The 12,173-nt window shown below is 42.6% G+C and overlaps 2 protein-coding genes across 4 annotated transcripts in view; one reads left to right on the forward strand and one right to left on the reverse strand.

Annotated features, from left to right (window-relative positions):
• The window catches only part of SLC4A1AP (solute carrier family 4 member 1 adaptor protein), a 31,048-nt gene extending 29,885 nt beyond the window's left edge, over positions 1-1,163 (reverse strand). The window contains exon 1 of the mRNA XM_054476065.2: positions 52-1,163. Coding sequence (XP_054332040.1) covers positions 52-714 — 663 coding nt within the window. The 5' untranslated portion in view covers positions 715-1,163. The remainder of the gene's footprint in view (positions 1-51) is intronic.
• SUPT7L (SPT7 like, STAGA complex subunit gamma) lies at positions 967-11,566 on the forward strand. 3 transcript variants are annotated; one of them, XM_054476077.2, is made up of 6 exons: positions 967-1,306; positions 2,378-2,485; positions 3,276-3,680; positions 6,954-7,278; positions 9,025-9,262; positions 10,877-11,566. In XM_054476077.2, exons 2-6 carry the CDS (start codon positions 2,472-2,474, stop codon positions 11,137-11,139), a joined length of 1,245 nt encoding a protein of 414 aa, XP_054332052.1. In that variant the 5' UTR covers positions 967-1,306; positions 2,378-2,471; the 3' UTR covers positions 11,140-11,566. The 3 variants fall into 3 exon arrangements, with proteins under 3 accessions (XP_054332052.1, XP_054332051.1, XP_054332053.1); XM_054476076.2 differs by having other exon boundaries at positions 967-1,301; XM_054476078.2 differs by lacking the exon at positions 967-1,306 and having other exon boundaries at positions 3,063-3,680.
• Positions 11,567-12,173: the final 607 nt, after the last annotated feature.

The raw sequence follows: 12,173 nt of genomic DNA on the forward strand, positions 1-12,173 counted from the left end.
AGAACGCAGTCCAATGAGCCCGAGATTTCAATTCTAGGTTTTTCTACCTACCTGCAGGATAAAGAGCCGGGTGCTGCCTCCAAAGCGAACAACATGCCCAACGTGGACTCGACAGTAGGTGCGAGGTGGGATGCGAGTTTTGTTGAGAAAAGTGCCATGGGTGCTTCCCAGATCGCAGAGGTAAAAGCCCGGCCCGTTGCTGTCGCATTCTCCGTCAGGGCCGGACGCCCTGTGCTGCAGCACTGCGTGGTACCGAGACACCGAAGGGTGCTCCAGGCACACGTCGCAGCCAGACAGCCTCCCGAAAAGGCAGTAACTCATCCCTTTCAAGCTACGGGTGCCAAGGATAGTGCCGCCCTTCAGGGTCTCTAAGCTGTAGGGGGCTGTGGCAGGGCCACCCCATGGAGGTTCTTGGTAGGGGGGAGCCCGGGCTGGACCGCCAGGGGAAGAAACTGCTGTCGGGGGGCGCGACTGCTCCTCCTGTAGACTCCTAAAATCCCCGCAGTCCGGCTGAGGAGGAGGGACGTCGGGCTCCCCAGAATTGGAGTCCTGCAACGCAGTGGGCCCTTCCTTCTGTACCTCCTCAGGGTTTGAAGAACTGGTGGCCGGGGCCTTACTCCGCGCCGCTGGGGGCACCGGCAGAGCTGGCTTTTTGAAGTCCCCACTGAGCTCTTGCGACGCCAGGGTCTCTGACTGAGAGAGAATGTCAGCCATCCTCAACCGGTGCAACCTCGAAATCCGCTCCTTCGAAATCTCACCCTTCGGTCTTTATGTTCCTGTCCACGTCCCACTCTCCCAAGCTCCCAGTGGCGTCTGTAGGCGGCGATGGTGAAGTTGCTCCTTCACGACCTGGAGCGTTGCAAAGTGGTGCTAACACGAGAAGATCATAATACGAGAAAAACAAAACGGCTATCGGGATGCTGTGCAGAACGGGGACATATTTAGAGGTTACAACGGGATCGTAATGACTTCCTGTTGCATAGCTTGATTGAGAAGAAGCACTTCCGGCGGTCTTAGATCACTAATCAACAAACCAGCTTTCGGGGCTTGACGCGATCCTTGCCTCAGGCCTCTTGGGGTCTAGACAGCCGCCTAGCCCGCTCTGCGACGCAGCAGTGAATAGTGTGGTACCTCCTTGTCTCGGTTCAGGTCCAGACCTCCCCGTCTTCCGGCTGCCCTGAACATTAGGCGACCTCAGGACCCTGTGATTGGCGCCTGCGCCGGCGGACCGTGACCGAGGAAACCCCTGGAGGGACTTGGGCATTCCTTGGGCTCCGTGCCTGTTCTTCGTGCTCCTTTCGGTAAAGTAAGGGAAGAGGGCGACTTTTTTGTTATTTCGTTCATTATTTTTTTTCTGAAATTATTAAAACTATTAAATTATTATTATGAAATTATATTATGAAATTATTAAAACTATTAAAATATAGTTAAGTGGTTAAGAGAGCAGACTCTGGAGACTGTCGATTTTTGACCTCGCCATTTGTGACATTGGGCAAGACACTAGGCCTCAGCCCTCACTCTGAAAAATGGGGATAATAAGATTATTAGCTTCATAGGGTTGTTGGAAGAATTGAATCAAACAATAAAGGCCAGCCGGACCGGTGGCTCATGCCTGTAATCCCAACATTTTGGGAGGCTGAGGCGGGAGGATTGCTTGAGCCCAGGAGTTCCAGAGGAGGCTGGGCAACATGGTGAGACCCTGTCTCGCCAAAAAAAAAAAAAAAATCCAGGTTTGGTGGTGCGCGCCTGTAGTCCCAGCTACTCCAGAGGCTGAGGTGGGAGGATTGCTTGGTCCCAGGAGGTTGAGGCTGCAGTGAATCATGACTGCACCACTGCACTCCAGCCTGGGCTACAGAGTGAAACCCTGTCTCAAAAAAGAAACAAAAAAGGTGAAGTCTGGTATATAGTAAACATTCAACAAATGCCAGATATTTCTGTGTGCCTGGCCCTGTAACAAGACCATGGCCATAAGAAATAGATGGGTGGAAAAAATCTATTGTGATAAGTACTAATTAAAATCCAAGGATAAATGCTGTGACATAGACATGCAAAGCGCTGTGAGAATAGGAAAGGGAGAGGCACTGGTGAAGTGACGGAGGGTGGGGACTTAAGCTGTACTTAAAAATGAATATGAGTCTGCCAGGGATGTGCAGGGTTGGCAGAGCATTTCTGGCAGAGTTCACAGCTGAAAGTGTCAACTGTGGAAATGTACAGCATTCTCAAGAAACTGAGTAGTATAATGTTGTTAAAACAAAGGTAGTCATTTCACCCAGGAAGCTCCTCCTTTGTGCTTCTACTACCCCAGGTCCATATACCTCTAGAACAGTACTTACCACATTTCATATTGAAATAATCTGCTTCTGTTTCTCTTCCTCAGTTCAGGGCAAGGATCTCACATTATCGGTCTTTGACCCACATAGAATGCCTGGCATTTGATAAATGTTTGTTGAACTTGAAGAGACATATGGACAATGAATCTGCAAAGGTGAGTTGAAACCAGATTGTGAATTTTGTTGAATGGTAAGCCAAGGAATTCTGACTTTTTCCAATAGGCAATGGGAAGCCATTAGATTTAAGTTTTAAAAAGAGTAAGTCTAGCAGCAGTGTAGAGAATAGATTACATACAAAGAGAGATTGGAGGAAGGGATACCAATTAGAAGGCAGCAGAAATCTCTCACATTCTATATGTCAAAAGTTGAAAGCATAATGCCATTTAGATTAATGGTTCATAAATATTTCCACCAGGACCATGCCTAAGACACACAGAATAAGAACCACTAATTATTATCTTTAACCCTACTAGCTTTTCTCCTATTGATCCAGCACAGATGTATCAAGATACTTTATCATGCCTTGCTTATTGTTCAGGATTGAGCATGATGGTAGTTCTGGTAATGAGTTAGTGAGTGAGATGGGAAATAGGGATACTAGAGCTCCAGATGCTGTTGTAGCTATTGGTCCAATAATGACCCAAATTCTACCCTGTGGTTCAGTGTAGTAGGAATTGTCATAGTATGACAATAACCAGCATCTAACAGTTACATTTCTCTTAATTTGTTTAGGGAGAACATCTTTGGTCCTACAGTTTTGCTGACACTGACATTTTTCTAAGTGGTCGCAAATATCCTACTTTTTACATAAATAACTGGCTAGACCTCGTATTTTTCACTACAGAAGCCTATAATCTAAAGTTGCCAGGATTTAAACACATTACTTTTAGGTTATTGTCTACATTTATCCTGAGACCTCTTCTCTTCTTATTCCAAAATGTTGAGATACTGGGGAGAGATACCAATATCATCAAGCCAGACCAACAGAAGTTCCTTCGATTTGCTCCCACGGGAGTTCCGTCTGGTGGAAGTCCATGACCCACCCCTGCACCAACCCTCAGCCAACAAGCCGAAGCCCCCCACTATGCTGGACATCCCCTCAGAGCCATGTAGTCTCACCATCCATACGATTCAGTTGATTCAGCACAACCGACGTCTTCGCAACCTTATTGCCACAGCTCAGGCCCAGAATCAGCAGCAGACAGAAGGTGTAAAAACTGAAGAGAGTGAACCTCTTCCCTCGTGCCCTGGGTCACCTCCTCTCCCTGATGACCTCCTGCCTTTAGATTGTAAGAATCCCAGTGCACCATTCCAGATCCGGCACAGTGACCCAGAGAGTGACTTTTATCGGTAAGGCAAGGCTTTGCTGTATCTAACTTTTCTTAAGTCATCTTCCCAACAACCCTGTTAAGCCTACAATAGCATTTCCATTTTCATGTGAGGAAACTGAGGATAAGAGTAATTGACTTGGCCAAGGTTTCTCAGGTAATTAGTGGGATGTCTAAGTTTTGAATGCCAGTCTTCAGAATTCAGGGTCTGTATTTTTTAATTTTTTGAGTGCTTACTATGTGCCAAGCACTTTACTAGGAGCAGGGTAATACACTGGTATGTAAAAAAGTCCATGGCCTCATAGTTCTTAGGATCTAGTCTTTCTATTTAATATAAAAAAAAATTACGGGTTTAGCTCGTTGTCTTCAAATTGGGATTCATGGACTTATTCTGGTATTTTTAGGAATCCACAAGTCTATACAAGAATCTTTAAATTGTATGTTTTCATTTTGATAACATAGTTCAAGAAATAATAATATAAGCTGAGCACAGTGGCTCATGCCTGTAACCCCAACACTTTGGGAAGCCACAGTGGGTGGATTACTTGAGGCCAGGAGTTCAAAATCAGCCTGGCCAACATGGCAAAACCCCATCTGTACTAAAAATACAAAAATTAGTCAGGTGTAGTGGTGCACATCTGTAGTCCCAGCTACTCGGGAGGCTGAGGCACGGGAATCACTTGAACCCCGGGGAGGCAGAGATTGCAGATCACTCCACTGCACTCCAGCCTGGGTGACTGAGTGAGACCCTGTCTGAAAAAAAAAAAAAAAGAAATAATAATATAAAAATATTATTGATCCCTGCTACTCAATATCTGGTCCAAGATCTGCAGCATCAACATCACCTGGGAGTTTTTTAGAAATGCAGAATCTCAGGCCTCACCCAGTCCTACTGAATCAGAATCTGCATTATAACAAGATCTCCAGGAGATTTGTATGTGCATTTAAGTTTGAGAAGCCCTGCTCCACATCCTCTGAACAGGACTGCCTTATAACCTAGAGCTGCTACTAGATGTCAGTGTGCAAGTTGTATTTAATGCCAAACAATTACTTTTTTTCTTTTCATTTTGAAATTTGCCAAACCTACAGAAACGTGTAATAGTCAACAAACATCCAAATACCTGCACCATGATTCGCCAATGTTTAACATTTTGCCACATTTACTTTCTCACATATGTGTGTGTATACACATATATGCATACTTGTATATGCACACATTTTTTCCCCCAAACATTTTAAAGTAAGTTGCAGACATCACCATATTTCACCCCTAAATTCCTCAGCATGCACATCCTAAGAATAAGGAAATTTTCCTGCATAATCATAATACCATTACCAAAGTAAAATGAACATTAAGTACCACTTAATAAGTTCATATTCACATTCTTCCAATTATCTTTTGTAAATATCTTTTCCCTCGGATCCAGGATCTAACAAAGATTCATGCATTGTATCTGGTTGTTATGCCTCTTAGAGTCTTTTATGAGTTCAGGTCACTTGTAGAATGTCCCAATTACTGGATTTGCTGATTATTTCCTCAAGATTAGATTCAGATTAAATATGTTTGGCAAGAATACTACAGAAGTGATATTATATGTTATTTATTACATCTACCTGTTGCTGGTAATACTATTTTAGTGGTTCCCAAACTAATGAGAAAACTACAGAAATAGACTAAATACACAGGGGTTGCATTGCAGTTGGGCCAGGTGAAGGCCAGATTATATCAAGGTCCATTGTAATCAAAGGTTCTGAAGTCACTGGAATAATGAAAAGGGGAGGCATAACTGTGTTACTACATGCACAGCATATGCTAGCATAGACACGCCCAACTCAAAAAACTTGCTCTGTGGTGACCAATACTGTATTCACATATTGAGGGCAATTTAATTTCAACAATATAATGTTATCTATCATATTAAATTGATGCTGTTTATTCATTTTTAGTTTTGTATCAAATTTATATAGTAAGAGCCATGACCATCAAAAGTTTGTACCTGGTTTTATTTTATACATATTTAAGAAACTGTATAACAAAAATAATTTGCATCAGTTATGGGGGCACCAAAAAATTATTTTCCTTTGAAAGAGGTCCAGATATTATTCTAGGAAAGCGATATTGGTTTAGTTGTCTCTGTTTATTAGGTACTTATGAGGCCTTTAGGTTTTGGCCCAGAGACACTGGCCATGGAAATGATGAAGATAGTAAATTAAAAGTTACTTGGCAATTAGTTATCTTATTCTCAAACTATTATGTAAACTGCAATAGTTGCTATTGAACAGGTCAGAGTTTAGTGGGTGGATAACCCCTCAGGCACTTTTGTACAGTGCGTGATGACACATGCCAAGTACGAACTAAGGAAAAATGATTTTCTGTGCTCCATTTTGTTTTTATTGGTAAAATAAATTCCTTTGTCAGGGGTAGGCAGAAGCCAGTAGGAAATTTCAAGAAACAGGTAAATTATTAAAAGCTTCTTAAGTTATTTTTAGATCAAATAGCTTTCTTAAATTTTTTCTTGGAAAATTAAGATTTCTGCAGTAGTGATTGGGGCAAAATGGTGTATTATGCACGATATGGTTTCTGGAGTCAGAAGCTTTACCACTTAACTAATTATATGTAAACGAATTTTGGCAAATCAGCCCTTCTGAACCTCAGTTTCCTCTCCTGGCAAATCGAAATAATAATAATACAGACCCTACCCATTGCACAACACAGGATAGGATGAAAATACTTTGTAAGCTATATACGTTTTAAATTGCTTTTATAAAGTTGAGTTGACTTCCCTGTTTTGAAATGGTCCCTTGTAATTTTATAAGAATCTAAGAATCTTAAACTCCTGGCAAGCTGTGAAGAATCTCTTTATTAGAACTGTGAATTTCTAAAAGTTTGTATTAATATATTGTCCAGCATGTATGAAAACTAGGTTGTCGTAAAATAATTAGAGCATCATTGAACAGTGTCTGGGCTATACTGTTAAACTTAATCCTAAAAGTGATCAAAATTGAACAGTTGCTAGAAGGAAACTTTCTTTTCACTAGATATCCTTTTGGATTGTGTATTATAGACATGTATTGCCTATTCAAACTATGTCTTTGGAGGAGCTCAAAGATATGACCATGGGTTGCTAAGACATGCCCAGATAGCAGCAGGATGAAACTGAGCTATGTAACTTGGATGGAATTTCCCTGGAAAGCTACGCCAGTGGCTTGACTGGAATTGTAAAACTCCTGGGGAGACAGGAGAGGTCACTCCTTTGCAAGAACATTAATAACACCACCGTATCTCCACTTCCAGTGGGAAAGGGGAACCTGTGACTGAACTCAGCTGGCACTCCTGTCGGCAGCTCCTCTACCAGGCAGTGGCCACAATCCTGGCCCACGCGGGCTTTGACTGCGCTAATGAGAGTGTCCTGGAGACCCTAACTGATGTGGCACATGAGTATTGCCTTAAGTTTACCAAGTTGCTGCGTTTTGCTGTGGACCGGGAGGCCCGGCTGGGACAGACTCCTTTTCCTGATGTGATGGAGCAGGTATTCCATGAAGTGGGTATTGGCAGTGTGCTCTCCCTCCAGAAGTTCTGGCAGCACCGCATCAAGGACTATCACAGTTACATGCTACAGGTGAGGTGACCCTGTTGAAAAGTGGGCACAGATGTCTGTGCAATCTAGGAGTGTTCAGCAGGATCCCACAACACTTGGTCTAGAGTGCAGAGCACAGAGTCTTGGAACAGAGTGAACTTAACATACTTTTATGATGGCCCTAGCGATGTTCCTGGCCAAATACCATGGGTCTCCTTTAGTCAGTGAACGGCCACATTCACTGATACTTCCTCTGGAAGAAACTATCCACAAGTATATGGAATCTGAGAGAATGCAGTTAGTCTGATTTTATTCAACAAGTATTTATTGAGTGCCTGTTGAGAGTCGAGCATTGTGGGATTCAGCAGTTACTAAGTTACCTGAGTTTACATTGTTTTTGAAGGGAGACAAACACAAGTCAACAAATAATGATCAAAACAATTTCAGGAGCTGGGCATGATGGCACATGCCTGTAATCCCAGCTACTTGGGAAGCTGAGGTGGGAGGATAGCTTGAGGCCAGGAGTTCAAGACCAGCCTGGACAATATAGTGAGACCCCCATCTCTACAGAAAATTAAAAAATAAAAATTAGCTGGACATGGTAGCTCATGCCTGTGGTCTTAGCTACTTGGGAGTGTGAGGTAGGAAGATCACTTGAGACCAGGAAGTTAAGGCTGCTGTGAGCCATGATTGTGCCATTGCACTCCAACCTGGGTGACAGAGCAAGACCCTGTCTGGAAAAAAAAAAAAAAGAGAACACAGACCTACTGACAATCCTCCCGCCTCAGCCTCTCAAGCAGCTAATATAATGGCTTGACTGGAATTGTAATATATATATCTAATATAGCTGCTTGTGAGGCTGAGGTGGGAGGATTGTTTGAGGCCAGAAGTTTAAGACCAGCCTGGGCAACATAGCAAGACCCTGTCTCTAAGCACATACTCAAAAAAATACAATTTTGGATAATGTTAAGTGCTATGAAAAAAACAGAGTAAAATTATATTGCCTGGAGGATGGGTTGGTGGGGGGTGATGATTTTGTTTGGAACCAGAAATATCTAATCTCTTCAGCCCTTGTGCTCTTAAGTCATTTGTTCACTGTTTCAGTTTCTGCAGGCCTAAAATATGATTAGGAATTTTTAACACCCAAGAAAAAAGTCTTTGCTAAGTGATCCAGATTTCCCACACCATTGATTATGCACCTAGGATACATATGTCAACATTTTTTTCCTTTTTTTTAGACAGGGTTGCCTGGGCTGGAGTGCAGTGGCACGATCACAGCTCACTACAAGTGATCCTTCCACCTCAGCCTCCCAAGTAGCTGAGACCATAGATGTGAACCACCATGCCCAGCTCTTTTTTTTTTTTTGGTAGAGATGGGGTCTCACTAGATACTGCCCAAGCTGGTCTCAGACTCCTAGGCTCAAGCTGTCCTCCTACCTTGGCCTCCCAAAGTACTGGGATGACAGGTGTGAACGACCGTGCCCAGCCTACTGTTAATTTTTATAGCCAAAAAAAGGTAATCTTTTGTCCCAGTTCTAACACATTTTTTTACCTTTATGTAACTTTTAATTAATGACATACACATTCTCTGCCAAACCAATTTTCTTTACATATCTCTATCACTCATAAATGCAAACTCAACACCTTAAACAAATCCCTTCCATTGGCAGTGAATGTTTCAAAATTCTGTTATTCATATTCTGTTGGCTTTTCCATGGGATGTCACAAGCTGACTATCCAACTTGCTTTTAACATTTCCTTGGAAAATTGACTCTTGCTTGCCAACAGATTAGTAAGCAACTCTCTGAAGAATATGAAAGGATTGTCAATCCTGAGAAGGCCACAGAGGACGCTAAACCTGTGAAGATCAAGGAGGAACCTGTGAGCGACATCACTTTTCCTGTCAGTGAGGAGCTGGAGGCTGACCTTGCTTCTGGAGACCAGTCACTGCCTATGGGAGTGCTTGGGGCTCAGAGTGAACGCTTCCCATCTAACCTGGAGGTTGAAGCTTCACCACAGGCTTCAAGTAAGACAAATAAACTTACTCACTTTGATTCTGGGAGATCTGCCAATTTCAGTACTTTTGCTTTTTGGAATCAAGCTCAAGAGGTAGAAGAACAAAAGCAGCAGTGGGCAGAATGGAAAGTCCTAAAACGAATACAGTTTCACCTATCTAGAGATCCCAGCATTCTTCTCTTTCTAATTAGTGAAGAGAGGACTAGCACAGCTTTACAGGCATTCTTTAAAATAATCCCTAGTTAAGATGTAGATGCAATATGTGTTGTCACATTGATTACCAAGGCTGATTCAGCTGATCCAGCTGGTTGGGAGCTATCCCTTTCCTCCTTTAGTATTTTTTTTTAGTATTCTGTATTGGTCCTTCCTGATGCTTGTACTTCATTGAATAAGACAGCTGCCAGATAGATGGGGGAGTGTTAATTGCTCAAGGATGTTCTCAGAGTTTGGCTTCCCTGCTAGAGTATTCTAACAAACTGAAGATGAAAGATATTGAAATAGGGCTTCCGGCCGGGCACAGTGGCTCACGCCTGTAATCTCAGCACTTTGGGAGGCTGAGGCGGGCGGATCATGAGGTCAGAAGATCGAGAACATCCTGGCTAACACGGTGAAATCCTGTCTCTACTAAAAATAAAAAAATTTGCTGGGTGTAGTGGTGGGCACCTGTAGTCCCAGCTACTCAGGAGGCTGAGACAGGAGAATGGCGTGAACCCAGGAGGCGGAGCTTGCAATGAGCCGAGATTGTACCACTGCACTCCAGCCTGGGCAACAGAGCAAGACTCCGTCTCAAAAAAAAAGAAATAGGGCTTCCCAGTTAGAGGTAGCTGGCTTCTTTTTCCAGACTCTGTGATTACCTTAGGAGCCAGGACAACTGACTGGTTACGTGTCAGTTAGGTTGCAAATTAGTCTGGGCACACTCAGTTGTTTACAAATATAAATTGTCATCAATGCACAAATGACTCAAATAGCAAATCCTCAAATGTGGTCTAAATGGAATTAGGTCATACTTTTAAGAGTGTTGGGCAGAGAGCCTTTCACTATGGAAGAATAACCATAAGAGAACAGCATTGCTAGAATACATAGAGAGACGCGAGGGCCAAAGAGAAATTGTTGCGGACTTCGGGACCATGTCTCTTCAAAGGAGACCAGGTAGAGAACTGCTGTTAGCATTATGTAGTGACCATTAACTTTTCATAATGCAAGAGATGACCAGAGACCCAAACAAAAGGCAGGAAAACAAGATGGCCCCATAAAAGAAGGAAGGACGGACAGGCAAACTAAACAACTGAACAAGTCCTGTGGTTGTGCATGTCTTTGGGCCATGAGACAGGGGATCTTTCCACCTGCCTAGTTTCACTTCCTGGTTTAGGGAAAACGGGGGTGGGTGAGGTAGAGGAAAGAAAGGTAGAAGAAATGGAAAAGAAGATAATCAGAGCTGGTAATTTTTTAGGATGGTTAACTTTTTGAAGCAGAGAATAACAACCATATTCTCCAGCCAAGTACAGAATCAGAGTGAAAACCAAGCTCAAAGAATATTAGTTGGTTCTGAGTGATATATTTACTTTGTTCTACACTTGGCTACACATATACACTTGGTATATGACCATCTTTCCTCTGTTTCTAGGTGCAGAGGTAAATGCTTCTCCTCTTTGGAATCTGGCCCATGTGAAAATGGAGCCTCAAGAGAGTGAAGAAGGCAATGTCTCTGGGCATGGTGTGCTGGGCAGCGATGTCTTCGAGGAGCCCATGTCAGGCATGAGTGAAGCTGGGATTCCTCAGAGCCCTGATGACTCAGATAGCAGCTATGGTTCCCACTCCACTGACAGCCTCATGGGGTCCTCCCCTGTTTTCAACCAGCGCTGCAAGAAGAGGATGAGGAAAATATAAAAGGAAAAGAGGGAGATATTTTGTCCAGACCTACTAGACCCAACAGAAAAGGTTTTTGTATTAGAATGTTTCCATAAAAATTGATTTGACTCCTGTTCTTAAACACAAGTGGTTTTTCCTAATTCCAGAGGAACTGGACGTCACCAAACAAGGTTGCATTTTGCTTTTGCATCCAGTTTTTATAGTTTTCCACAACCAAGCCACCCTTCACAGATAAAATATGATGCTGGCATGGCAATCAGACCAAAGCACTGTCCCCAATTGTTGTCTTAACTATGACTAGACATGTTACTTAGCTTCTCTACAGCCATTTATCTTGTACAACTGAGAAGAATCATACTTCTTTGACCTACCTTGTAGAGATGTGAGGATTTAGATGTTTGCTAACTTCAAAACTGTGCTTGAATAGACTCATAATATATGCTCATATCAGATGTCAGTTTTCATTTAACTTGATTCATTTTTGGCTCAGGTCATTGGGAACCCATTACTAACAACCTAACAGGAAATAGCTAAACACAACACATCTTATCTATTAGTCCCCGTCTTAAAACTGTTTTTGCTACTTTTGAAGTGTCTTATTTATAAGATCAGAGGTCTATGGCGACATAACTTTTTTGCTTAGACAGCTCTTTATCTCATCCACTTATTTTCTTCTCTAGACTTATTCCATCTCTCCTCATCCTTTTGCCTTTGTTATTTCTGCTCAGACTCACATACTTTCACCATATATATATTTTCAATTGTTTCTTTCCTTTTCTCCTTTGTGAGCAAAGCAAACAAGTACTGTCCAAGGACAGCCTTGTGCATATTTCATTTGTTGCATTTGCTTGGTCATCAGAGGACAGCAGTCCATTAAGCACATTTTGCTGCTTCTACTGTAAAGGCAGCCTTTAAAGCATAGCAATATGCACCTTTCAACTTTACATCATGTCCTGAACTACATAACTGTGGTTACTCATCCATCAGACTATCTGTATATATAAGTACTGAATCAGTATTTATTAAGTAAATGATGTAGCACTGTAGTGATT

Source organism: Pongo pygmaeus, chromosome 12 (assembly GCF_028885625.2).
Source record: "Pongo pygmaeus isolate AG05252 chromosome 12, NHGRI_mPonPyg2-v2.0_pri, whole genome shotgun sequence".
In the NCBI taxonomy this organism is placed as follows: Eukaryota; Metazoa; Chordata; class Mammalia; order Primates; family Hominidae; genus Pongo; species Pongo pygmaeus.

Bases quoted from the DNA above. Each gene is read 5' to 3' on its own strand.
- SUPT7L (XM_054476077.2), top strand. The intron at 3,681-6,953 runs GTAAGGCAAGGC...CTCCACTTCCAG, and splicing joins CCAGAGAGTGACTTTTATCG to TGGGAAAGGGGAACCTGTGA. The intron at 7,279-9,024 runs GTGAGGTGACCC...GCTTGCCAACAG, and splicing joins ATCACAGTTACATGCTACAG to ATTAGTAAGCAACTCTCTGA.